Source organism: Capsicum annuum, chromosome 8 (assembly GCF_002878395.1).
Source record: "Capsicum annuum cultivar UCD-10X-F1 chromosome 8, UCD10Xv1.1, whole genome shotgun sequence".
Taxonomy (NCBI): Eukaryota; Viridiplantae; Streptophyta; class Magnoliopsida; order Solanales; family Solanaceae; genus Capsicum; species Capsicum annuum.
The window spans coordinates 173129057-173155957 of NC_061118.1; the positions used below are offsets into that span (position 1 = coordinate 173129057).

Below are 26901 nucleotides of genomic sequence, written 5' to 3' on the forward strand. Positions count from 1 at the left end.
TTCTTGTGCGTGGAGGAGTTTATTGGATGTAGGGACTGTTAATTTGTCGTTTCTCAAATTTGAGCTGTCAGCAGTTTTGAAGTTTTTGCTTGAATAGCAATTACTCGTCAATGAGTTTTCCATGACGACGAAGAATAATGATTTTTTTTAATCAGGTAATTTAGCAATGCCAAACAATCATGTTTGAATGAATATGCTCACATATTGCCTGCATCTTTTAAAATATACTCCCTACTCGTTTGGTCCCTCCATTGGTGCATTGATCTAAGGGTAGTACCTGGTGAATACATACATAATAATGGGTTGATGAGTCTTGTGCGCGTGGCTTTCCCAGTGTCAATTGTCGTTTGTGAAATTAATTTGTTGGCTGCTGCTGCACTGGTTTTAATGTCCTAACTGCTGGGGGTCTTACAAGACAAGGGAATCCGAGAAGCAATCAAGACGAGTTATCTGAATTAATGTGTTTGTTTGCTTTTGCAAAGTTTAATCATTCTTTTTTGTGGGACTCTCGTTAGTTAATTTGGCCAACTTTAAAACCCAAGACAGTCTCTGCCTCGTGTTTATGCCTGAACTTTACTTAAGCGGAATTTCTTACAAATTCCAAAGACCTAAAAAAAGATCATTTTAATCCCATGATGCGAGTTACCAACTACAAGACAATAACGACTTCCCGGACACAGAGGTTGTCTGCTGGTAAAATTTTCATACATGTTTGGCCTCTAATTATTATGGTATATTCCTTCACTTGTGATGATAGGTCCAACCCATTTTTCTCTGTGTACATTTTTTATGTTCATATTTTTTAAAGTGTTTATTTCCTTTTTCTCCCCCCAAAAGTTGTTGCATATAAACGTCAAAATTTTTCTATATCTGCCTCTGACGTTACATTAGTACTAGAAAAGTCGCGGGGTCTTTTTGTTAAGCATCTTGAACAAGTCTTAAGCGGTTATTTATTTGTACTTTTCATCATCATCAGCTATAGTAGTAAATCTTAGATACCATACATATATAGTACACCTTTTTAGGCTTACAGCCAGGGCCCAGGGGGGAAAGTTTAAAAAGTCGACACATACAACTTTGGGGGGCCCTTGTCTAAAGTAGGACTATTATCTTCTATAAAATTTCATTTTCACGTGAAGGAGGTGGGGGATTCGTTACATTTTCTTAATTCCAATTATTAGTTAGAACATAGAAATAGATAATGTTCCACAAGCTGTCCACTGTATGAAGAAGGATTAAAATTTAAAATGCATCATCATCATCATCATTATTCTTTTCAACGGGTTGATATTTTATCTGTGTCTCGCTTTTATTAATTATGTTCAACGATTTTGGGCGGTTTGATAATTATTAATTCGGTCTTTCATTTTAGTTGACTTAGTTACTCACTAGACTAATTTAGATGGAAATAATTTTGAATGATAGTCCGAATAATGGAGTATTGCAAGTTATGAAATGACGACTCATTAAGTTTGAATAGTTGCCATTTCAACGAATATGTATGCAAAGTAAAATGAAACGTACCAAGTCCTAATTATTATTGTGAATAAAACAGTAGAGGATTTAATGTTGTGAAACTATTCATCACTCGACATAATAATAATGATAATCTATATTATGGATGCAGCTCTTGGGAGAAATATAACTTCTAAATGATGTAAAGATTAAGATGGTGGAATGTTTTGAAGGTTTTATTTATTTAGTATAACAGTTAAGGTATTGAGTTTGAATTTTCCCCATTCGAAGGATTAAAGGAATATCAAAGAGGTTTTAAATTCAAATTTGTATCGAATATATCTGCAGCTGTCATGCTCTAAATTGATGTGTAACAAAGAACGCTAATTTATATTATATAAATATGTCAACATCCGTGTTGACCGAAAAATAAAAGAAAAACATGGTGGAAACATTCTGTTAAATTGAACTTCGGATTTTGAATTGACATTTTTTTAAAAAACTTTGCTAATAAATTTGGACATAGAACAGTTATTAAAATAAAGAAAAAACTGTTGTGGGTTCCTTTCCAATCAGTGCTTTCACTATCCACTTTCTACATTCATGCAGTAAACTGTTTTCCTTTTTCCATTTTCTCATATTCAGGCCCTCTTCTTCTTAGTATTTACACATTAAATTAATTAATTTCCACACCCCTCTCCCTCCCCACTATAATACCCACCCCTTTCTCCCCACTACTCCATTCTGTAACTCCCACAAATATCCATCCCTTCTTTGCTTTTTCCCTTTCGCCATTTCTTTTGAAGAGAATAATGGTTTCTTTTTCGAGGCTGACGACAAGTAGTGCTGCTTCCCTCTTATGCCTTGTTTGGCTGCTCACCATTTCATCTCCGGCATCAGCTTCCTTCACTTGCACCTCCGCAGCTACTTGCGACGCCATTATTGACTATACCTTACCCAACTCCACTACCTTTAACGCCCTCAAGAAGCTCTTCCAAGTCAAGAACCTTCGTTCCCTCCTCGGCGTCAACAACCTCCCCATGACTACCCCTGCTGATCAGAAACTCCCGGCCAATCAAACCATCAAAATCCCCTTTCCTTGCCTCTGTAGAAACGGTACCGGAATAGCCAACAAGCGACCCACTTACACCGTCATCCCCGACGACTTCCTCTCCCACATAGTCACCGACATCTTTGCTGGTTTATTCACTGTTCAGGAACTCCAGACGGTTAACAACATATCCAACCCGAATTTGATACAGCCCGGGGATAAACTGTGGATCCCATTGCCTTGCAGCTGCGACGACGTTGGCGGCGAAAAGGTTGTTCATTATGGTCGATTGGTGGCCACTGGAAACACCATAGAGGGCATTGCTCAGCGGTACAATGTCTCCCAGGACACCCTTTTGAGGCTGAATCGTTTGGCAAGTCCTAAAGAACTTTTAGCTGGCTCTGTTCTTGACATTCCGCTTAAAGGTACTCTTCTTTTTTAACTACTATTGTGCTTGCCTTTTTGATTTCCTGACGATTACCGAAATTAAGAATTTGCCAGCCTGACCCAATTGGGGGAAAAAGTTGAAGTTGTAGTTAACAGTGTTTATAAACACTGAGTTAAGGATGGTTAGATTCTCCAAAGGGCAGTATTTTGTTTTGGAGTATATTACTTCTACTACTATACTTTATACTTTTAGAATTTGCTTGCTAAATTTATTATTTTTGGCTCTATGGAATGAATGAATAGGCACAATTATAAGTAAAGTGCGCATCTTGGAGGTGAGATTTGTGGTTGTGATTGCATGTTTTTAAATTGCTCTTGGTTGATTTTGATTTCTGCCTTGACAATCCCCTAATGTACAATTAATTGGGTCTTGGCTAACTGCGAGGACTCAAAACTTTGAACAACTAGTTAGTGCTTTAGTTATTAGGAGTTGACTTTTCCCCAGAAGGGTTAGTAGTTGACTTTTACTTTACATCTCTTTCTTTTCATCCGTTTGACCCCTCGAGAACATAGAAATGGTGTCTTACCCCGTCGGACATCCAAGGGTGTGGCTTAATGGTTGATGAAGTGGGGACTAATCTTGGGATATCGGGGTTCAAATACTAGGAAAGATGAAAAAAATTTGGCGATTTTGTCCCATCTGCCTAAGCCTTAGCAAGATGGCGGATGCCACTATTGATAAAAGAAATGAGGTGTTGCCTTATTGGCTCGCTAATGGCCTATGTGCGTTAGAAATTTCTTTTACCACTTCTAGTAACTCTTTACTAGCTGAATTGATTCTTGTATCCATATGCATTCCTAAAACAGAAAAAACTTATGGTGGCAGAAGGTATTTTTAACATCTTTTCTCGTTTCAGCAAACTCTGGCTTGACAAGATCAAATTTACAAAAAAATATCTAGATTTTACCTTCTAATTGTGGTATTTGAGTAGCCGACTCCAATGGCCTTATATTGTGATGGCCATGAGGCATGCTAAACTTCGGTTTCCCAAGAAGTGATACATAATACGTAATGCATGGATCAGAACCCCTTGTAGTTTCTTCTCTTTCTGGATTAAGTGTCATCTGCTAAATTATAGACCTTTGGGTTTATGCCATGATTACCAAGATCGCGAAGTGTTTGTTTTGCAGCTTGCCAATCAACAGTGAGCAACACCTCACTGGACTATCCATTGCTAGTACCAAATGACACATACGTATTCACTGCTGCCAATTGTGTAACGTGCAAGTGTGATTCTGCAAACAACTGGACGTAAGTAGCTGAATCGGTGATGTTGATTTTTAACTTCCATTACAACTTGACTATCCCTATAACCTAACATTGTTGCATCACGCATGTTTTTTCCTACCTTGCTCGCTCAGCTTGCAATGCCAGCCATCCCAGATAAAGTCATCTCTTTGGAAGACATGCCCCTCTATGCAGTGCCAAGGTTTAGATAACTTCTACATTGGGAATGTCACATCTTCAGATTGTAATTCCACAGCTTGCACTTACGCTGGTTACAGCAACCAGACCATTTTTACCACAAGCACTCAGTTAACTTGCCCTGGTTAGTTTATTCTGTTTCTAATTTGTCCATGACACACTAAAAATGGGTTGATAACGCTTGCGCACTAAACTAAACTAAGACATGTTTTTTTGTTGGTACAGCCGCTGACAATAACTCTTCCGGAATGAGGCCAGGGACAGAGAGTTGGAATATCATCCTTGTTGCTATCCATCTGGTGTTTCTATCTGCATTGTATCTGAGATAACTCGTTAAGTCTGTAAAAGGGTGCAGTTTTTTAGCTTTATAGTAGCAGCCAGCATTTATTTATGGTGGTGGAGAAATCTTCAGTTCATCCACGAAATAACATGATTGAGACAACCTTTCTTCTTCTGTCATTTTGTCAGTCTACCAGATTCTAACTAGTATTAAGTTCGTCATTTCTTTTTGTTGAATGCCACGTCCTCTTAGTTTTAAATGATTTGGTTGGTAGGAAAATATTTTGATTGTCAAAATTAATGGCTGTAATCGTCTTTTATATATTCTTCAGTGAGGACGTGATAATAATTTTCACCAAAGAGGAAAAATCAACCGAACAAAGCTTAGTACATCTTGATTCAGTGAATGCTGCTGCATGTATAGTGAACTTTCACTTGGAAGACATGGTATTCAATTTTTCTATTTTATTGGAAAAACAATCGACTTAGTAAACAAAAATATCACTGTTTTTGTATTCTCTCTCACCAAAACATTTTCTCCTTATTTTATTCTTCCATCTTGTCCCATATACTCTACTACTGTTTCATTTAAGCATCCTGTACCTTCTATATCCAACCCAATTGAAGCTTACCAAGGTGCTTGTTTTAGAAAATTGACGTATTTCATTAAGCTTTTACATAGAAAATAAGTATTTTTGAGCCAAAATTATTTTTCAAAAGTTAAAATATATTGCTTTTCAATATTCGACGAACTCAAAATAATGTTCTAATATTAACCAAAATTAATGTCTAATGAATAGAGTATTGGAGTTATTAGTATTGGGCGTATGGGTAATAGATTAATGTCCAATAAATAAAATTACAATATACAAAAACTCAAAGTACCAAATGCAGTATCTACCTTCGAAATCCAAATTTAAAAAAAAATAAAAAAAATAGTGTGTATTTCGAATTTGCTCAAATTGTACTCAGACCTACAGGTTATTACCCTTCAAATTACATTTTCAAAAAAGACGTGCTAAAGATACTCCCTTCATCTCGTATTAATTGGCTAGATTTGACACACCCATTGATAAATCAATAAATAGAAATATATTTTATATATTTACCCTTGTGTATATATCTTTTAAAGTCCAATAATCGTTAAACATTAAATTTGATAAGTACATTTTTACTCTATCTCATGCATTATATCTAGGACATTGATATTTATAATCGAAACAACTAATAAGCATTTAATTTTAATTTTGTGAATTGAGATTATTTATGCACCGTTCAATATTTTTGAAAATTATGGATGCATTTAGTATTCCTATTAAGAATAAAATAGAAAATATATGTATAAAATACTTTTAATTTGAAAACTTGGATAATTAAATTAAAATCAGTATTTTTAAAATAACGATCAACTAAGGAGTAATATTCACTATTTTAAAATAAATAGATGGGAGTTGCCTTTGAACCCAAAAAAGGTTTTAAACGAAAATTAGAAGTAGTAATAGAATAGATTAAGGTTTGAGAAGGGAAAAGGAGGGAATATGATACTCTGTGTTTCTCCATTTTGATTCATAATATAATAAATAAATAAATAATAATTTTGCGGTATAGCCTCACCGTTCCGACGGCGACACACGACGGACTAGGTATGCTACTCAATTTCCCTTTCTTTTACACCTGCAATAACACCCTCACCGGCCACCCCCTTTACTTGTACACTCTTTCTGTGTATTCCCCCCGGAGTATCACCCTTGCTGCCACTACCAGTTTTTTGTTGTTTCTTTCATTATTACAGAATTTTACACTCACTTTCAATGGTTGTTACATATTGTTTCATAAAGTATCGTATTTTGTTTGTATCGTATTATATTATTTCAATGAATACAATGGTTTGATAGATTGTATTGTATTGTTTTTCGTTGTTATATAATCTCACATATCAATAATATGAAGGAAGGATAAACCTAAAAGTAGAAGAGGATTATTAAATGATAAAGTAAAGGCAAAATGAGAAAAAAATACTAAGGTTCCACCGTTGCTGCGACTGAGTGCTAGAAATACGAGTTTGTTGTTGCGCCTTCGGTTCGCCTTTTTCTGTTTTTTTTCTTGTACAATTCATCAAAGAGAAAGTAAAAGGTTGCCACCTTAAATTTGATCAAAAGATATGATCCTACTCTACAATTCATCCAAAGTAAGAAAAAAGTTACCATCTTGCCTAGAGTTTTACACTGTTTTCCCATGTTCTGCAAACTGACAACTAACTAGTCCTGTTATAGGAAATCAGTGTGATGCTTTTTTTTTTTTTCTTTTTTCATTCTGTTACAGTGTCAGTGTGTTTCTGTTGTTAGGTTGTATACTTTTTCATCATTTTTGACATCCACCCCTCCTTTCCCTCCAAACTGAACCAAAAAGCAGTGCCAATTTGGATTGTATAGCTGGGAGCGTTTCTTGTTATTCCCTCTCTTCAATTGCTGTATTCCAATTTATTTGTTATTAAGTTTTTGTATGACTATCAAGTCCTTGTACTTTCATTATGAAGTGAGGGCCACCAGGTTGTAAAAATGGCAGCTGCACAATTGACCAGTAAGGTGATGCATAATGGGTATACTGAATTGAAAGTGAAACAGGAGATTTCCAAAATCTGCTCTTTAAGATACTCGCGTCAGCTTTGTAATTCCTTTTCAAGAATCAGTCAGAATAGCTTGAAATATGTGTACAGCAGCAACAATTGTTCTTTATCGATTGGAGAAAGCGAAAGATTTTTATCTTCACCTGTCATTTTCCCAAGGAAGCGGAAATCTTTAAGGTTCCATAATAAGTTCAGTTCTGAGAGTGGTGTGGAGGCTTCTGATTTGCAGGATACTACTGCTGCACAGGAAATTGATGATCTCTCAAGCTCAAGTGGAAAAGTAGTGTAAGACCCCCAATCTCTCCTAAGTTTTCTGGATTGTAGCTTTTTCTGATGCTAGGAAAACATGATTAGGGTCCTACTAGCAGTCATTCCCTATCTGAAATAGTTAATGCTTTACAAGGCTTTTTGACATTGAAATTGGCTGATTGAAACAGAGAACTCGGTGCTACCCCTGATGACGGTCGCAACTAACAAGTGCACTTTGCCACACCTTATTAAGCTTTCTTGTTTCCAGTGTATCTAGTGTGAACTTTTACTTTTATCCAGCAACAAAATATTTACAGTGGGGTTATTAACTGTTCAAGATCATGGCACTTCTGTGAGGTTTGGTATCTCAAGTGAAGGCCCTCCTAGAATGGGCAAGGACAGTCAGTTGTTGGCTTAATTGCCTGGGTTTGGGAACTTTAGCTTCTATGATACACTGAAGTTATACAGCCTTCACAATTGTTGTCTCTGCCTTACACTTTTTAAAAGTAATTATTATAGAAGTTACGTTCTTTGATGGAACTTACTTAACTAACCCTAGTATGTATTCTGAACTTTTAATATGCCATAACGTGGATCACATCCATTTTTTCTTTAGTCTGTATCTGCCAAGGGGTGGGGTAAGAGGGGGAGGGAAGGGTCTCAGCATCTATTCTTTACACTGATGTTTACATGGTAATTCCTTTCATTGATTTTCCGGCTAGCTACAATATATATTTACTTTATATGGTTAAATCTTGACAAAGTGGCTGTATTACTGATTTGTCTTTTTGATAGTTTTCTAGTCAGTTTATGTTGTTGATCATCATCCTTTTGGTGACATCATCATCTTCATAGTTTTATTATTTACTTTTGGTTGTACGGGCAAATATTCCCACAAGTATGAAGACACTTTACCTTCGCATCCTTTGCTGATCTAGTTCTCCTTTTTCACATCCTTTTGTCAGTTTCAGTGAGTTGAATGAGCCTGTTCCCATTGTAAAAGATGTCGACAGTGAATCAATAGAAGAAACTCCTACAAGTTCACCTCAATCTGAGGATGTGAAGCGTGAACTTGTGATGCTGTCTTTGCCAGCAATTGCTGGACAGGCCATTGACCCTTTGGTACAATTAATGGAGACTGCTTATATTGGGCGCCTGGGTAAGGTGGAACTTTTGCACATTCAGCATTTTTATGCAACTCTTTAATTGAATTTTACAATCTTCTCAGATCACTGATGAACTAATATAATAAACCTTCTATTTGGGGTGTGAGGCGGGTGTGGGGCGAAAACTTATGCCAACGACGAGCCTTAATTCGTCGTTAAGGAAGAGAATTAAGGATCATATATTAACGATCACCCTTAATTTGTTTATGGTGGTAGTTCATTAAATGAGGACTAGTAGTTTGTGTAGCTAGTTCTCATGGTTTAGGCATAATGGTTATGCTTGGATCAATTTAACTTAAATAACTTAACAAATTTTGTTATGGCTACCAGATATCTTTAGTTTCTATACTACTTAAAATGTATGCCATCCTTCTGCTCGTGGGACTAGAAGAACATGAACTTAACTAATTTCGTTATGGCTACCAGATATACTTTAGTTTCTATACTACTTAAAATTTGTGCATCCTTCAGGTTGTGAGACTAGAAGAACATGATATTTCCTTTATGTGTTCTTTAAAAGAATTTGATTTTCTTCATTTCATCCAGTGAAGCTGGAACTGAGTTTTTTTTTTTTTTTGGGGGTGGGGGGTGGGGTGGGAGTGGGGGGTTTCTTCCCCTTTTCATTTTTGAGGAGTACCATGAGGGTGGAGGAAGTGTTGGATCTTGATGCTTTCTAGTTTGAAGCTTAGGAGCTATTGTTGTCTTACAGGTTCCGTGGAGTTAGCTTCAGCTGGTGTCTCCATATCAGTTTTTAACATTATATCAAAGCTTTTTAATATTCCTCTACTTAGTGTTGCTACATCTTTTGTGGCTGAAGACATTGCCAAGAATGGGACCAAAGTTTACATGTCAGGTAAATGATGTGTTAACTTTTTGTTATTCATTGTGTTATAATTGTTTGAGTATTCAACCTCCTGGAGTTGATCTCCTACTAAAAGCTTTAGAACTCATGCTCTGACTTTTATGATGCACATTTGTCTATATGTTGTGCAGAGGAGGTTGAAGGCTCTAATGGTACACTCCCCACTGGGGTAGCAGAGAGGCATCAGTTCTCTTCTGTGTCTACAGCATTACTTTTAGCAGTTGGCATCGGCATAATTGAAGCTTTGGCTTTGGCGTTGGGATCTGAACTACTTCTTGGTTTAATGGGCATATCATCCGTATGATGGCATATATTTTTTCTCACGTCCCAGTCTTTCATTGAGTTCCATCTTTTTGTGCTGGCTTTCATTTGTTTGAAGTATGTATTCAACACATGAGTTCACATAATATCCTGAAGAAGGAAAAGGTTTTAAATGAGGCTCACTGGAGACCATTTAATTTATAACTCAAACAACTTTTAGTTTTTCCTTGACAAATTTCTACTTTTTCCCTTTTCTTCTTTTTTTTTTTTTCGGGGTGTGTGTGTGTTGTTGGTGGTGGGGGAGCAGGAAACCTTTGTGAAATTGGTAGCATTCTGATGTACCTCAAGTTATAAAAACTTATTCTAGGAGGCCAAAATAAACAATTGGGAACATGTATTGGGTGTTTTTTTCTGTAGAAAAGGGACAGGACAGTAGGCACAGATATTCAGGAAAGAAAAGGGAATCTTCTGGGAGAGTTCTAGCCTCTCGAATGTCTAGGAATGCTGGAATTTGTGTAATCTTAGTAGTATGTAGTGTATTAGTGGATTTCATATGTGTTAGGTTGTCTCTAACAGCATTAGCAGTTTCCTAGTGACTGTTTTCATATTTATTGTTGTAATATCAGAATATCTAGCGTAAAACATCAATATTTGTTTTTGTATCCACTGTTTTTTTGCAGTAAGTCTATCAATTTGGTATCAGAGCAGTAACGTTCGGGTATGGTGAGTAAAATGGAGGGACGCGTTGAACAGGTAGAGACTAATTTGACAGGGGTAAGGGAAGATGTCAGAAAATTGGAAGGATGGTTCCAAGAAATGAGAGTCTCGTGCAAGAATTGAAGTCCAAGGACGAACTATGATGACAGAAGCATCTCCTTCTCAAACCAAATCCATCGGAAACCAAGAAGAAGGAAACAATGTCAACTTGGCTAGAGAAAAAGATGGGAAGAAGTTTCGGAAACTACAATTACCAGTTTTCGAAGGAGAGGATCCTTTAGGATAGATTTTCAGAGTGGAACGATATTTCGCCGTAAATGAAATTTCTGAAATGGAAAAATTACGGGCAACAGGTGTTTGTTTAGAAGGAAAAGCCTTAAATTGGTATTATTGGATGGAATCTCGGCAACAAATGTCAACCTGGGAAGACTTCAAAAGAGAGTTGTTGAATCGATTTCATGATACTCAAAAGATCAACCAATATGCTGTCGTAATGGGGCTGAGGCAGATTACCACAGTTGCTGCGTTTCGTGAAGAATTTGAAAAGGTGTCAGCATCTATGACTGAGGCATCTGATGAAATGTTATCAGGAGTTTTTCTGAATGGATTGAAATTGAAAGAGGAAATTCGAGCAGAAGTGATGCTGTTACGAGCTCAAACATTGAGGGAGATAATGGAGATGGCTCAAAAGGTGGAGGATCGCAATTCTTTTGTTGCAACAAGTTCATAGTTCTAAATTTGAACCAACCAGAGGAAGTTCAAACAATAAACCGGTTGGGTTTAGAACCAATTATCATCGAGTTGCAAACGTTTTTGAAACGGGGGACCCAAGAGTCGGAACAACAAGTCATAACACGGAACAATTGCATCCTGCCGCAAAGTCGACTAGCTTTAACTCTTCAGTAGCAAAATCCGAGGGACAATTTAGAAGGTTGACTGATTCAGAATTTGCTCGAAAAAGACAATTAGGGTTATGCTTCAGATGTGATGAAAAATTTGGCCCCAATCATCGTTGTAAAGACAGGCAGCTTAACCTATTGATTGTTTCAGAGACACCCAACATAAATGAGGATGATACAGAAGAATTCTTTGATCCTGCCGGAGAAGATTTAGTTGAAGAGGAAACAAAGGGTACTATGATGGTGTTGAATATGAATTCAGCCATGGGACTTACTGGATGTAGAACAATGAAATTCGTAGGGAAGATTCATGGGCACAACGTAATTGTTTTGGTCGATAGTGGGGCTACCCATAATTTTATATCTTCCACCCTTGCTCGCAACTCCAATTACATATTAAGAAGACCAAAAGATTTGAAGTAGTAATTGGTAATGGTAAACAGGCTAGCGGGAATGAAGTATGCAAGGAGGTAAGGATGGATGTACAAGGAATCCAAATCAACCAACAATATTTTCTATTTGATTTGAAGGGAACTGATTTGGTTCCAGGGATGGAATGGTTGGTCACATTAGGTGAAATGAGGGTAAATTATAAACTTCAAACCATGAAGTTCAATGATGCAGGAAGATCGTTGTTGCTTCGAGGGGATCTAGCTATGGTTCGAACAGTAGTATCACTCAAATCTATGACCAAATTACTAAAGAAAAGGAACCAAGGATTTTTGGTCAAGTTGAATCAGGTAACAAGAAGTGAAAATAAAGATGCTATAATAACAGAGGAGATTGAAAAGTTATTATCTGATTATCCAAAAGTAGGTGAGCAAACCTTGGGTCTGCCACCACATCATTCGAGGGATCATGCTATTACTCTTCAACCTGGGGCACAGCCACCGAACATTCATCCATATCGATATCCCCATTCTCAAGAAGCGGAGATCGAGCGTTTGGTCAAGGAGATGTTGGCTGCTGGAATCATTAAGGCTAGTTCTAGTCCAGTATTACTGGTTAAAAAAAAGGATGGAAGTTGGCGATTTTGCGTGGATTATCGGGCTCTTAATGATATCACTATCCCCGATAAATTTCCAATACCATGCATTGATGAGTTACTGGATGACCTAGGGGGAGCCACGATATTTACAAAGTTGGATCTTTAGTCGGGTTATCATCAAATTCGCATTCAAGCTGGAGATGAAGAAAAAACAGCCTTTCGCACACATGAGGGACATTATGAGTTTATGGTCATGCCATTTGGTTTGACCAATGCACCTTCGACTTTTCAATCACTGATGAATGATATTTTCAGGAATTATTTGCGGAAATTTGTTTTAGTATTCTTTGATGATATTTTGATTTACAGTAAGGACTATGCTTCACATCTTGGGCATCTCAAGATTGTTTTGGATATTCTCAAAGAGAATCAACTGGTGATCAACCAAAAAAAAGTGCATGTTTGGTCAGCTTAAACTTGAATATCTGGGCCATATCATTTCCTCGGAAGAAGTGCAAGCTGATCCCTCCAAGATTGAGAGTATGATATCTTGGCCAGTTCCTAAAGATATCAAGTCTTTGCGAGGATTTTTGGGACTCACTGAATATTACAGAAAATTCGTCAAAGACTATGGTAAGATCGCTGCCCCTTTGACTGATTTACTTAAAAATGATGCCTTTTCATGGGGAGAACGAGCCCAACAATCATTTGAAGTGTTGAAGTTGTCTATGACTCAAGTGCCCGTTTTAGCGATGCCGAATTTTTCTCAGCCTTTTGTAATTGAAACTGATGCTTCGGGATTTGGTGTCGGTGCAGTTTTAATGCAAAATGGTAAACCTGTCGCTTATTTCAGTCGAATGCTTTCTTCTAGAGCAAGGCAATGTTCGGTCTATGAACGGGAGCTAATGGCTATTGTGTTAGCTATCAAAAAATGAAATCACTACTTGATGGGCCATCATTTCATCATCAAAACAGATCAAAAAGCCCTTAAATTTTTTCTGGAACAAAGAGTCATGGATGAGAATCAACAGAAATGGGTCTCCAAACTCATGGGATATAAGTTTGAGATAAAGTACAAATCGGGTGCCAAAAATAGAGTGGCTGATACATTGTCAAGACGCGGGGAATCAGCAGAGTTATATGCATTTTCAATTTGGAAATATGAAGACAAGGAAGAATGGGACCAGGAAGTACAACGAGACACCAAAATGACTACTAATTTGCAGAAGATAATCTCAGGACCGCAAACAGATGACAAATACAGCTTGAAAAATGGATGTCTACTATTCAAAGGACGCTTGGTTTTGCCATAAGGATCATCTCGTATACCTAGTCTATTGAAAGAATTTCATTCTTCTCCTATAGGAGGCCATTCGGGGTATCTTCGCACATATAAAAGGTTGTCTGAGAATATTTATTGGGAAGGTATGAAGAGGGATGTGCAAGACTTCGTTTCTAGGTGTGAAATTTGTCAAAAGAACAAGTCTCAAACTTTGAGTCCTGCAGGGTTGCTTCAACCTTTGTCTATACCTCATCATGTCTGGGAGGATGTAACTATGGATTTCATTACTGGCCTTCCTAAATCTCATAGGTTTGATACTATATTGGTTATGGTGGATCGTCTTACTAAGTATGCACATTTTATTCCACTTTCACACCCTTTTAATGCTAAAGATGTGGCTGCCGTTTTCATTAAGGAAGTGGTTAAACTGCATGGATTTCCTGAATCTATTGTATCTGATCGTGACCGTGTGTTCATAAACCAATTTTGGAAAGAGCTAATCAAAATAGCAGGTACTACCTTATGCTATAGCTCTTCATATCATCCGGAAACCGATGGGCAAACGGAAGTCGTGAATAGAAGTTTGGAGACATATCTCCGTTGTATGGCAGGAGAAAATCCTAAACAATGGTCCCACTGGTTATCTTGGGCAGAGTATTGGTTTAATACATCCTTTAACAGATCTGCAGGTATGACACCCTTTAAGGCATTATACGGAAGGGATCCACCATCAATTTTTCACATGGATGCCATGGCTTCAGCGGTAGAAGAAGTAAATGAGCAGGTGCGCACTAGAAATACGATCTTGACGGAACTCAAAGAACATCTGCTGCAAGCACAACAAAGAATGAAGAATCAAGCTGATCGACATCGTTGAGAAGTGATTTTTGAGATTGGTGAAATGGTATATCTCAAACTTCGACCCTATAAACTACGTTCTTTGGCTAAGAAGATCAATGAAAAACTCGGTCTCCGTTTTTATGGCCCTTTCAAGATTCTAGAAAGGATTGGTCCCGTAGCTTATCGGTTGGAGTTACCGGTTGGAACTCGAGTTCATTGAGTGTTTCATGTTTCACTGTTGAGAAAATGCTTGCCTCCAACTACTCCTGTTCAAAACCTACCTCCATTTATTACCCAAGAATTGGAGCTTCAAGTTGAACCTGAAGCAGTGAGGCAGACCAAGAAGCTAATCAATGGTAAGTGGGAAGAGTTAATCAAGTGGAAGACCCTACCAGAATTTGAGAACACTTGGGAGGAATTTCCTGACTTTCACCTTGAGGACAAGGTGACTCTTATAGGGGCGGGTAATGATGTACCTCAAGTTTTCAGATTTATTGTTGTAATATCAGAATATCTAGCGTAAAACATCAATATTTGTTTCTCGATCTACTGTTTTTTCGCTGTAAGTCTATCACATTCACCACTTGGGTGCAAGAGTGAAGTTGCAATCATTAGGTTAGGCTACAACTTCAATATCAACCTGTGTAATTTGATGATGTCTACTAATAATCTTGATAGCGTGAAATAATGTAGTGAATTCCATCTCAAGGAGCATAAAACCTATTTAGGTATACTAAGTTGTGTAGACTCCCTTTAGTAATCTATGTTTGCAACCTGAGTGGATCGAGTTGTTTTTGTTATTTAGCTAATTTTATGTAGTATGCAACAATTGCACTTCTAGGTTAGGGAGACCAGGTTTATTCTTTAGAATAATTAGATTCTCATTTGGTTAATTGGGGGAGAAAAATTCCCGATGACTTCTAGACGAGATTTGGCTAGGAAAGTTATTTGTGATTTCCTAAAATATTTCGTCATCATTTCCTTCTCGTCAAGCATGCCCGTCAAACACACATTGTTGTGTACATGCATAAAGATTACGCATAAAGATTTTCCTGTGAGTTCTTACTAAGAAAATTGTTTTGTTTGTAGACTTCATCTATGAGAGTTCCAGCAAAACGATTTCTTGCGCTGCGTGCTCTTGGTGCTCCTGCATTTGTAGTTTCTTTGGCCCTTCAAGGCATATTCCGTGGATTTAAGGATACAAAGACTCCAGTCTTCTGTTTAGGCAAGTTTTTGATCCCTGTCCGCTTAGGTGATAATGGTGCTAGCTTAATATCCTTTCTCTGCTGGTTTCATTTATGCAGTTTTGACATATGAATTCCAACTTTTGGTTATCCTAAATTTGCGGCAGGCAATTTGGCATAACGTTCTGGTTAACCTGGAACACCTTTGCCATCAGTCATATATATCCTCTCCTCTAATCACTATATTCTTAACTTAAAATTGCTTATTTGCACTTGAGATTGTTCACCATGTGCAATAACCTATATGGATGGAAGTGGAAAATGGAAATATTTCCTTTCATAGCCCCCAGTTTTGGGGTATATCTTAAAGTCTTCCTCTTGAGATTTGTGTATTACAATTTACAAATAATGCTGTGGCTGCCCTGCAGTTTCAGGCTATTATGTTGTTATTATAGTTGTAATGTCTCACTTTTACTGTAAAGTAGCAAGATTAAGTTTGAAATGTTCTCTAATTTATTGGAGGCCAACCTTTTTAGATTTCAGTCTATAGAAGCTTCTTACTTAATTAGGGGTGGTTCATTGCAGAAAGTAAGGAAGCATTATGATTACCTGCATATCTTCAATTTGATGTGGATCAGTATAAGTTAGTTTGTATGGTTCTTTGTGAACACTTTAAGTTGGAGGTTATTCTCTCTCAGAAATCTGCCTGCTCCCAAGAGTTCCAGAGATTGTATTATTTTGTGAAGTGAGTCTTACATTGAGAGGATGAATAGACTAGCCCAATTCTCCTCCAAAAAATCTATATAAAAACAACAGAATATCCATCCTGGCTAAAGCTAATCTTTCTTGACTTTTGACAACAATTCCTCTCTATTAAATGATAAAAGTATCGTCTAGTTTGGCCGACACTCGGTCTAGATGGCCTTACTGTAGACTGAACGGAGTTGAATTTGCCAAGAAGACATTTCAAATTCTGAGACACCTAAAGCTTCATAGACTAAAGTTAATTTAAACCACATCTGCTATTACTTGTAGAGATTTTTGTTGCAAGTAATTTTTGCCCTTTATTATATAGTTTCTCTTTTTAGCCTTTAACCAAAGCTTAAATTTTCAGAAACTTCTAAAACCTATTATTGATTTCTGTAACCGAATAGATCAAGTTCATTTCTCATCTTTCTGGAAGTCTCCGGGCCAACTTAGATTAAAAGTTAGTTTCCTTGCCTTGTGCAAACTGTGATAGTTGACTCTCTATTAACAAGGACCCAAAAATATATTGCTTTTTTGATGGGTTTCATGTCATCAGAACTATTTCTGCACTCAGAAAATACAAACTCTGTCTTTTAGTGTACGAGTAAAGCTTTTTCATTGTCCTCAGCTTCAAGTTTAATCTTTTAATCTCGTATTACATGGTGAAGCTTTAATAATGCAGTGAACAAATTTCAGTTCAGTGGATAATGAAATATTCTCTAGTTGAGAGTTCAAATAGTAAAATGAATAATTTGACAATCAAAAGGTAAGCAACAATAAGTTTTAAAAGGGTCCGTCCAGTATTGTCTTGTTGATAATTAGATATTCCCTCTGTTTCAACAAGAATGAGGGGTTCAGAGTGCAAGGTCAAATGATCTAATTTGTGGTCTCAATCAAAACAATCGAACCCTTAATTCTTAGAAGCTAATATTTATATATTACATAAAAATAATTTTTTTTTATTCTTGAAGTACTCATAAACTTGGTAATCATGTAAACTTTGTTTGAGCTAAAAATGATAGTAGCGTGATAAAAAAGAAAACGGAAGGGGTAAAATCTGAAGTTTTTTTGATAATGAAATACTATAACTGGTAAAGTTGCTGCCACGTGACCAGAGGTCATGGGTTCAAGCCTTGGAAACAGCCTCGGGCTGAAAGCAAGGTAAGGCTGCGTTCAATGCACCCGTGTGGTGGGGTCCTTCCCCGCACCCTGCGTATAGCGGGAGCTTTAGTGCACCGGGCTGCCCTTTTTATTTTCTGTTAAATAAATTAAGATTCTCATGTAAGATTCTCTTGTAAGTGTTATATGGGACAAATGCTGGAAAGGTTAAGTTTTTCCTCACCTTCTCAAAGTTGTTTGTCAATGCAATTTGATGTAATTTTCAAATGCAATTCTTTGTCGCTCCTAGATTTGTTAATGGAGCTAAAGTCATACTTCTGTAATAATGTAGCATATTATTTGTGCAGGCATTGGAAACCTTGTTGCTGTAATTTTGTTTCCCTTACTTATGTACCATTTTGGCTTGGGTGTGTCTGGAGCTGCCATATCCACTGTCATTTCACAGTATGTACTTTTCTCTCGTCTTTCTAATCATGTTTGCTTTTCTTGTTGACTCTCTTATACTTCTGTTCTTTTTGTCAATTCTCTATCTTTTAATGAATGAATTACTTATATGCTTCAATTTTCTAGATACACAGTGGCCTTTTCTATGATCTGGTATTTAAACCAGAGAGTAATGATATTACCTCCACGATTTGAAGAGCTGCAATTTGGTGGCTATTTAAAATCTGGTGAGTGTTTTTCTTGAGATGCGTATTTCAATATTCCTCCTATTTGAAAAAACAAGCTAAGCGTTGTACTTGTACCACAACAATCTCTTCATGCTTGTTGTGTTTCATGTTTGTCCTGGCAGTTAAAGGATTCTTCTAATTTTGTATTTGTGCTGTCTTAGGTGGTTTTCTCATTGGAAGAACTCTTTCTGTCCTTTTCACAATGACGCTTGCTACATCAATGGCTGCCCGTCAAGGTGCTGTAGTGATGGCTGCTCACCAAATATGCCTACAAGTTTGGCTAGCTGTCTCCCTTCTCACAGATGCACTGGCTGCATCTGCACAGGTAAGTTGATATAAATGAAATCCTTTTTGTCCCTATGGGTCTATTTCTACTCGTAACCTCCTTTTTCTGATTTACCTCCTACATCAGAACCTGTCTTTTTGTGCATGTATATTTATCCCATGCTTTGTGTCAATTCTTTTTCTTGTTTATGGTGTGTGCATCATGTTCGAATGGGCAACTACTTCTGGTGCGTATCAAAGCTTTCAAATAACGTATGTCAGATGAGATATTATAGGATTTGACCACTAATAGTTGATCTCATGCATCTTATCACACTTTTTCAGTTTGAGTCAACTCCTCTTTACTTTGTTTCCAGGCGTTGATTGCTAGTTATTTATCTAAAGGCGATTACGTGGTAGCAACTGAAATTACACATTATGTGCTAAAGGTTTGTACTTCGCTTCTTTTTTGTGTAGTTGAGCTCATCAAGTTCTTAGACGCTCTACATTAGTTAATATGAGTTTGGACCTATAATTTGCAGATCGGGCTAGTTGCAGGTGTGTTTTTGGCGGCTGCATTAGGTGTTTCTTTTGGCTCCTTATCTACTTTATTTACCAAGGACGCAGAAGTGCTAGGTGTCGTTAGTACAGGTTTATTGGTATGTCTCTATACCTTTGGGGAGTAATTCATTAAATTTGTCAGTGATTTAAGTATTTAACAATGAGTAAGATGCTTTTATCTTTGAGTGGTTCTCTGAAGAGTGGTTACTGCTAAGAAACTAAAAAGTTCATAACTGTAAAATTGCTGCAGTTTGTCAGTGCCAGTCAGCCAATAAATGCTCTTGCATTTATCTTTGATGGCCTCCATTATGGTGTTTCAGACTTCGCTTATGCAGCTCGCTCCATGGTAAGCTTGTAGTGCATAATGATATCAATACTTACCAAGTATATATGTATAGTCACACAAGTAAACCCCCCTGTCTTTCTTCGGCATGCAGATGCTGGTGGGGGCTATATCATCTAGTTTTCTGCTTTGTGCTCCTAGACTTCTTGGTCTTCCTGGTGTTTGGTTGGGATTGACCCTTTTCATGGGATTACGCATGATGGCTGGGGTTATCAGGTAATGGAATTCCTCCATCTTCCTCCTTTTTGCATGCGAACTAAAACTATGCTTTTGCGGGTTTAAGTATGTGGTTCCATCTTTTACCTGGACAAGATTCTTCTGATGCTGTTTACTGTTCCTTGTCTGTGTTCTGAGAGTTATTTTCCATAGATTCAACAACAATTTCGGTTCCAATTGGAGGCTGGAGGTTTTTAATTAGTTAAATGTTAGATGTGCATAAGATTTCAGGAATTCTAGATGAGAAGTGCTTGTGTGAGTGTGTTAGTAGTTTGAATAACTGAAAGTTTCAAATTTCCAGTTATATTAGATGCTTTATCGCAGAGTATTTTTGCCTTCAGGTTATTGTCAAAGAAAAGTCCTTGGTGGTTTCTGCATTGCGACACAAATGAAGCTAAGGTTAGTACATTTCTCATTTTGAAGGTATATCAACAAAGTTTTTCTTGCAAGTTTTGATGAAACTTTTCTATTGCCTGCATAACGATTTCCTACATTGTCGTCTCTGGATGAAAGCACTGTATTATAATAGTTCATAACTAATTAGTTAGGACAACTGTGAAAAATATATGAGAACCGTGCTATTTGATGAATCAACCTTGAAGTCATCGGGATGTCAGCCAACTGACTTATCTGATGCAGTTTGGAAATGATGGATGGTCTGCTATTTTAGTACTAAAGCAATGAATATTCTGCTGGCTGTCATTCCTTGAAATGACGTTGTAAATGTTAAGGAAAATTTTATTATGGGCCTCACATGCCATGTAATAGTTGCGTGAGGCATCTATATTTTTGACAAATGGATATTTTGGATTCCACCTGCACAATTTTCTTTATCTTTCCCTCTTCTTCATATTCTTTTATCTTTTCAATGTGATTAATTTTTTATTTTATTTTTTGGTAATTTTTTTTAATTTATTTTGCACTTTTCGTTTGGGTTATTTATTGTTTTCTTTGTTTTTCTTTTTTTGCATTTTGTTTTTAATTCTTTTTGTGCTAAGTAGTTTGAAAATCTTTTTTCCTCCTAATTTTTATTTGCAGATCTTTGTAATCAAATCAAATTTAAAAGTATATTTTCTGTTTTAATTTATTTTTGTTACTATATTTTAAGTCTATTTTAAAAAAATGTCTCTTTCATTTTTCAAAAATATTTTAATTTCAACTTTTCACATGATATATTTTCACGAAAATTAAAGAATCTTTTTAAAATATTTCACATATTTCAATTTAAGATCAATTAAAAGATATTTTAATTTATTTTTTAGTGTCTATTAATGACGTGACAATTCGAAAGTTGTAAGAAAAAATATTTAAAAAATTAAAATTAATATTTCAGTTTATTTAGTATCCAACCTATCTAAATTCAATCTAATTCTTGGCCCTACCTGCTTTAAATGATTTTGCTATACAAGGGATTTCCTTAATGATAAAAACATATAGGATGATTTTTTATTTCTAAATATTAGAGACCCCTTTAATAATATTGAACCATAACAAATAATATCATATAAACTCACGAAGAATAGATTTATCACTTATGAAATTCAATTTTAAATTTGTACCATCCAAATTTTCCTGCAGCTACAGAAAAAAAGACATAATAAAAATTAGAAATTGCTATCATGGCGAGTGATCAAAGAACTTATTTCGCTTACAAGTATGTGGAAATAAAAAATAAGAGAAAATAAAAAAGAAGCAAAAAGAAAACTTCGGTTTATTTAATATCGTAACATGAGAAAAAAATAATTTTAAAAAATGGGCAAAAAAAGAAAATTAAAGAAAATAGTAAATACAAATTAAACGCAAAAAAAGGGAAAGAAAAAAATTATTTGCCCCCCCCCCCCCCAAAAAAAGTTATTTCACTTTATAAATTGAATTTATTTTCAATTTATGTGAGAGAATGAGATGAAAAAAAACTCGCTTTCACTTTTCAAATATACAACAACAACAAACCCAGTGTATTCCCACATAGTGAGGTTTGGAGAGGGTAAGATGTACGCAGTCCATACCTCTACTTCTAAAGAAGTAGAAAGGCTGTTTCCGATAAATCCCCTGCTCGAGACATGGAATACTACAAAAATACATAGTAAAGCATGGAACAAGCCATAAATACGACACCTACAAGTAATAGAAAATAGAGAAAAGTAAACAGATTCGTAATAAAGCATGAAACAAGGTATCATAACAAGAATAATACCCCCACTAAGTAATTCCCCATACTAGCGACCCAAACTGACCCTAGCCTTCTACCCTATTTCGCGTCCTCCAGGTCTTCCTATCTAGGGTCATGTCCTCAGTGAGCTGTAACTGCTCCATGTCCCACCTAATCACCTCTCCCCAGTACTTCTTCGGCCTACCCCTACCCCGCCTAAAACTACAAAGCTAGCCTCTCACACCTACGAATCGGGGCATCCATGCCCCTTCTCATCACGTGTCCGAACCATCTCAATTGGACTTCCCGCATCTTATTCTCCACTGGAGTCACACCAACCTTCTCCCTGATAGTCTTATTCCGAACTCTATCCCCCCTAGTCAGCCCACACATCCAACGCAACATCCGCATTTCCGCCACCTTTATTTTTTGAATGTGGAAGTTCTTAACTGGCCGACACTCCGCTCCATACAATATTGCCGGACGGACTGCCACCCTGTAGAATTTGCCTTTTAAGCTTGGGCGGCACCTTCTTATCACACAACACTCTCGAAGCGAGCTTCCATTTCATCAAATATAATTTTAAATATTAGTTGTAATTCTTATGGCAAAACACTATTATTTTTACCAAAGTGAAATAATTTTTTTAAAGAAAAAAATAAAAAAAATTCATAGTCAAACACCCTTAAAAGAATAAAATGAAGCCTAGAAAAGAGAAGAATTCGAGGAAATGAAAATGGAAAAGAGAGTGCTATACTGGGTCCCACAAAAACACTTGTCACACATATAAGGTGTCCTCACACAACTTGTGTTGGTTGGACCTCAACCATGATAAAATTTTCCGTAAATGTTACTTAAGTACTTGGTATATTCAAGTAAAAAGTAAGATGCATTTAATTTACTGGGACAAAGCTATTTGTCATTTTTGAACTACACAATGCACGTTTTAATCCATTGGCGTTTCTTTATTTATTTTAGGTTTACCTTGTATCTGATATTTTCATTCCGATTTTTTTTTTTTTTTAATGATAGTCTGGTGCTGCTATTCAGTTGACAAATGTTATTTTCTGGTTATTAATGATCTTATTCCACATTCTTTTTCAGGTTATTAGTTAAGTGGATTAGATTTCAGACCCCTCTGAAACTTATGAAACCTCCTTTCATATTCCTGATCAACTAGCAGTTTGGATGTTCACTTTTTATCTGAAAATAGAATTGTTGAGTCTCTTTCCTCCCGGAGTACTAGGTTTCTTATTAATTGTTTTTCCTTCTTTTCCTCCAGTCAAATTAATTTTTTGGGGTGGTGGATGTTTGAAGATCCAACTTTACTAAAATAACGCCTTGTGGCTTGCTCTGGCCTATGTACATATGTTGGAACAACTGTGTATATACTTATTGACATTCCTTATGTACATATGGACCCTGAACTTTTTTTGCTTTTAGAGGAATTTCCTGATGTTCGGCATCTTGGCTATGAAGTCAGCTTTGCTAGAACGAAAAGGAAATAAATAAAGTTAATTGGCACCTCTTGAATTTCTTGAGGTAAATCAATCCTGTCTGTCTTGCAAACCATTGCTGTACACAAATTACATGTTGAATCACCTTTCTATGACTGTCTATCAGCAAAAGAATTTGGATTTATGCGATGAGTTTCATAAGGTTTGGTTATCTGTGTTAGCCTAACTAAAGATTTTTATACCCAACTTATCATAGTGAAGCCTCAGCTGTGAGATCATCACTGGTGTATCGTCATTCTTAGTTTCTCAAAGTGTTGCCCAGATTAAAAAGAAAACAGGATGAATGAATGTCAAGCTGATGTATAAAGCTTTCCTGAGTGGAATCAATAAGCTTTTATGTTGAGTGAGAAAGTGACAGTTCATACTTATAAGATAGTACAACATGAAACTTGGGAAGAACTAAAAAACAAAGGGAAAGACTGGGATGAGAAACTTGGGTGCTGATCTTATATTGGGCCTGCGTAGTCCATTGGTCCGTAAGGTTCGAGCCACTCAGCCCAAAGACCCTTTTTCCTCTTAGGATTCCAGCCCATGTCCTTGCAGAGTTGGTCGTTGTGCCAAATATGCAATGCACCGATGCATGATCTCCTGTAGTACTTCTTTGAGTATCTCTTCTTGTATTTATCCCATTCTGCTATGTCTTTCTCCATCACCTTCATGCTAGGTAGCTTGAATTTTCCATCAAGAAGCTCTGCCAACCATCGGCACCTTATTTCTGAGGTGTATAGATTAGCTATGCTTTCTGAGAATCCAATTATTGCCAGTTGTGGAATTTGGGGATGGATGCATTCCCTGATAATAGCAATCCAGAATATCATCATTTTCACATTAAATACATAGTTTTGGTGCATCTCATTTATTTACTCACCTATAGAGAGGAACTGCAGCAGAATCATCTGAGCCTGCTATGAATTCCTGATATTTTGGTGATTCAAAAATGTGTTTGAGCTTGTCTATTCCGTTGAAGCCGGTAGCCAGTATGACCAAGTCCGATTTAATCGGTTCATCTTGACCTTCAAGTACGATACCTTCTTTTGAGAAACCAAATTTCTTAGCCTTCTTGAGCTTGAGACGTCCTTCCTCTGCTCTGTTGTAGAAGCCCTCAGGCACTGTAGAAACTAAACACGCACTCAATTCGTTTAAGAAACTATGATCTGGGACCATCCCGTGTTTTGAGAGCTTGAGCTTGTGTTTTATATGGCTTTCCACAAACTTTGAGAAGCCCCACCTCTGTAAAATAAAATGAGTTTCGACTTCGATTAATACCGCAGGGAGGTGGCTCAAGCGTCATTTTAGTGAGTTTAGTCAGTAATTACCAGAGGCGAGAGAATTGTAGCCATGAGATACAAAAGAAGGCCTTCACCAGGTTTATGCACCATAAGTTCTGAGAATCTATTTAAATAGAGTTTAGCCATAGGGAATCCCCACGGGAAATAATCAGGAAGGTTCCAATGTGGTGTCCTGATTACTACAGTGCATGGACGTTCAACCCCTGCAAAATTGATGAAGTAAAATTGATGGAACATCAAACGTAGATTAAGTTTGGGGTTCCAGTAGCAGCATACCATTTACCGTGGAGCACTCCATGGCAATGTCCAGTCCTGATTTTTGAAATCCAACAACGGCCACATTTTTTCCTTTGACAAAGTTGGTTGCAGTTGCGGAGTCCATCTTTGAATAATCCATTGAATGGATTACTTTTCCTTCAAAAACCTCAGGGCCTTTGTTTGGAGGAAATTCAGGGATGTTTGGGACTTGACTGAACCTTCCCACACATACTATCACAAAATCAACTTGGTATACCTACACGCAAAAGCTCATGCATCTTTTATACTACTAATAAGTTGTACATAAATTAAATTAGTGTTCAAACGTTGTCATATATCGGACAAAATGTACGAGCTATTACTTTTTAAGAATAAAAAAGTCGAAATTCAACATCAACTTTTTCTTTCCAAGTGTGATTTTTGTGAATTGATAACATAATGTATTTACTACATAATGAAAAGATAAATTATAAATTACAGTAAATTTTATAGTAATAAATTAATAATTAGCATTCAATGCTAATCTGTAATAGGTTATATTTCACTAGTGGTATATAATTTTTTAATATACATATCTTAAATCATTTCCTTTATATTATTGCTTGATACAAAATAGGACGGACGAGAAGTCCAACAAGGTATAGATATGTGAGATTTGAGTATAATTTAATGCTTGGTTATACGTAGTATTTTACTATATAGTAATACCTCGGTCCCATTTTATGTGTCGTCATTTAACCGGACACGGAATTTAAGAAATAAGTGATGACTTTATAAAGTTTATAAAATTGCTCCTTTTAAATTTATTTTTATGTTTTTTTTTTGTTGACTTTTCTCAACAAGTGGAACCCATTAAGCATAAAATGAGAATGATGTCATTAAATAGTTATCAAATAAGAAAATATGACATTCTTTTTGGGACGGATCAAAAAGGAAATGACGACACATAAAATGGGATGGAGGGAGTAATAAGTTTATGATGGATGGACTCAATAAAACGTCAAAAAAATCCATAAATTTTTAAAAGAATATGGATGCATAAGTCCGACGTCCCTGATAAATAAACAATTTCGTTGAGGTATTATTCTCCCTCCAATGTATGAAGTTCACTGATTAAGATGGAGTAAATCTCATCTTCTGCGTAAGCATTTCAATTTTAAATACTACACTAAGAAATATTCGTCTGGTATGCGGAGTTACGGACTAGACTAAATTATCCTGAAATTGTAGTTTTGAAATTATAGTTTTCGGACAAAAATCCTAGGCGGATAATATGTAAGGAGTAAATGATTTTGTTGGTTACGTACCTTTATGGAAAGGGTTGGAGTGTGTTGTACAGTGACGTTCCATTTCCCTTTAGACATCCATTCTCCGGTCCAACTAATTGCGTCCGTCTCAGAGTAGCTGAGGTTCAACACTTTGTTATTGAACTGAATGCGTGTGAGCAAATCAAAGCGACTTGCATACGATTCAATGTACTCCAGCACGGTGTGTTGGTCAGGGAACATTTCCGTGACGGAACCAGGCCATGGAAAATCAGAGAATTGGTAAAGGGGTTTTGGTGTCTGCAGCTTAGTGTTCTCGATGGTCTTAGTCCACACACCTCCAATGCTACTCTCCGACTCGAACACAATGGGATCGAATCCTTTAGAAACACAGTATTTGCAGGCTAAGAGGCCGCTGATTCCAGCTCCTATTATCCCAACCACCTCCTTCTTTCTGCCATCATTTGACATTCTCTTTTCTTCAACACACCCACTCCCTCTCCCTCTCACTGTAAATGTACATGTGGTTCGATGTCTAAACTGCACTACTTAAAAGGATGGCGGGATGATATATAATTAATCTAATTCTATTGAGTTTGAAAAAATAATCATCTGGTGGAGTGAAATGTGGAAATTATAAGTTAATCTAATAGCATACCAATGAATAAAATATGCACTAGAACTAGTACTTTGACAGGTCGATATGTACAAAACTTGATATGATTATATGTTTTTAGTAGGCCTTGATATCCTCATTGTTTTTTTTATAT

The 26901-nt window shown here is 36.6% G+C and overlaps 3 protein-coding genes across 6 annotated transcripts; 2 read left to right on the forward strand and 1 right to left on the reverse strand.

Moving 5' to 3' along the window:
- Window positions 1-1984: 1984 nt before the first annotated feature.
- Window positions 1985-4895, forward strand: LOC107840628 (lysM domain-containing GPI-anchored protein 2). Its single transcript, XM_016684546.2, has 4 exons — window positions 1985-2931; window positions 4085-4205; window positions 4316-4503; window positions 4605-4895. Exons 1-4 carry the CDS (start codon window positions 2268-2270, stop codon window positions 4706-4708), a joined length of 1077 nt encoding a protein of 358 aa, XP_016540032.1. The 5' UTR covers window positions 1985-2267; the 3' UTR covers window positions 4709-4895.
- A 1215-nt stretch (window positions 4896-6110) lies between these two features.
- On the forward strand, window positions 6111-23353 carry LOC107840629 (protein DETOXIFICATION 45, chloroplastic). Of its 4 annotated transcripts, none has more exons than XM_047395262.1 (15): window positions 6113-6301; window positions 7173-7569; window positions 8499-8692; window positions 9409-9552; window positions 9693-9859; window positions 15638-15773; window positions 17946-18042; window positions 18169-18269; window positions 18431-18594; window positions 18911-18982; window positions 19076-19192; window positions 19345-19440; window positions 19532-19653; window positions 19995-20052; window positions 22907-23353. In XM_047395262.1, exons 2-15 carry the CDS (start codon window positions 7217-7219, stop codon window positions 22916-22918), a joined length of 1833 nt encoding a protein of 610 aa, XP_047251218.1. In that variant the 5' UTR covers window positions 6113-6301; window positions 7173-7216; the 3' UTR covers window positions 22919-23353. The 4 variants fall into 4 exon arrangements, with proteins under 4 accessions (XP_047251219.1, XP_047251218.1, XP_016540033.2 ...); XM_016684547.2 differs by having other exon boundaries at window positions 7195-7569; XM_047395264.1 differs by lacking the exon at window positions 7173-7569.
- Window positions 23354-23599: 246 nt separating this feature from the next.
- On the reverse strand, window positions 23600-26901 carry LOC107840631 (probable flavin-containing monooxygenase 1). Its single transcript, XM_016684548.2, has 5 exons — window positions 26174-26901; window positions 24885-25122; window positions 24636-24811; window positions 24188-24549; window positions 23600-24111 (listed from the first exon to the last, which is right to left on the reverse strand). The coding sequence occupies exons 1-5, from the start codon at window positions 26600-26602 to the stop codon at window positions 23766-23768; spliced, it is 1551 nt and encodes a 516-aa protein (XP_016540034.1). The 5' UTR covers window positions 26603-26901; the 3' UTR covers window positions 23600-23765.

Excerpts from the sequence above, each read along its gene's own strand:
- LOC107840628 (XM_016684546.2), top strand. The coding sequence starts at position 2,268 with ATGGTTTCTTTTTCGAGGCTGACGACAAGTAGTGCTGCTTCCCTCTTA. Across the intron at positions 2,932-4,084 it reads TCTTGACATTCCGCTTAAAG|CTTGCCAATCAACAGTGAGC; the intron begins GTACTCTTCTTT and ends TTTGTTTTGCAG. Across the intron at positions 4,504-4,604 it reads CACTCAGTTAACTTGCCCTG|CCGCTGACAATAACTCTTCC; the intron begins GTTAGTTTATTC and ends TTGTTGGTACAG.
- LOC107840629 (XM_047395262.1), top strand. The coding sequence starts at position 7,217 with ATGGCAGCTGCACAATTGACCAGTAAGGTGATGCATAATGGGTATACT. Across the intron at positions 19,193-19,344 it reads TCGTTAGTACAGGTTTATTG|TTTGTCAGTGCCAGTCAGCC; the intron begins GTATGTCTCTAT and ends AAATTGCTGCAG. Across the intron at positions 19,654-19,994 it reads ATGATGGCTGGGGTTATCAG|GTTATTGTCAAAGAAAAGTC; the intron begins GTAATGGAATTC and ends TTTTGCCTTCAG.
- LOC107840631 (XM_016684548.2), bottom strand. The coding sequence starts at position 26,602 with ATGTCAAATGATGGCAGAAAGAAGGAGGTGGTTGGGATAATAGGAGCT. Across the intron at positions 24,812-24,884 it reads GGAGTGCTCCACGGTAAATG|GGGTTGAACGTCCATGCACT; the intron begins GTATGCTGCTAC and ends TCAATTTTGCAG. Across the intron at positions 24,550-24,635 it reads CTACAATTCTCTCGCCTCTG|AGGTGGGGCTTCTCAAAGTT; the intron begins GTAATTACTGAC and ends TTTATTTTACAG.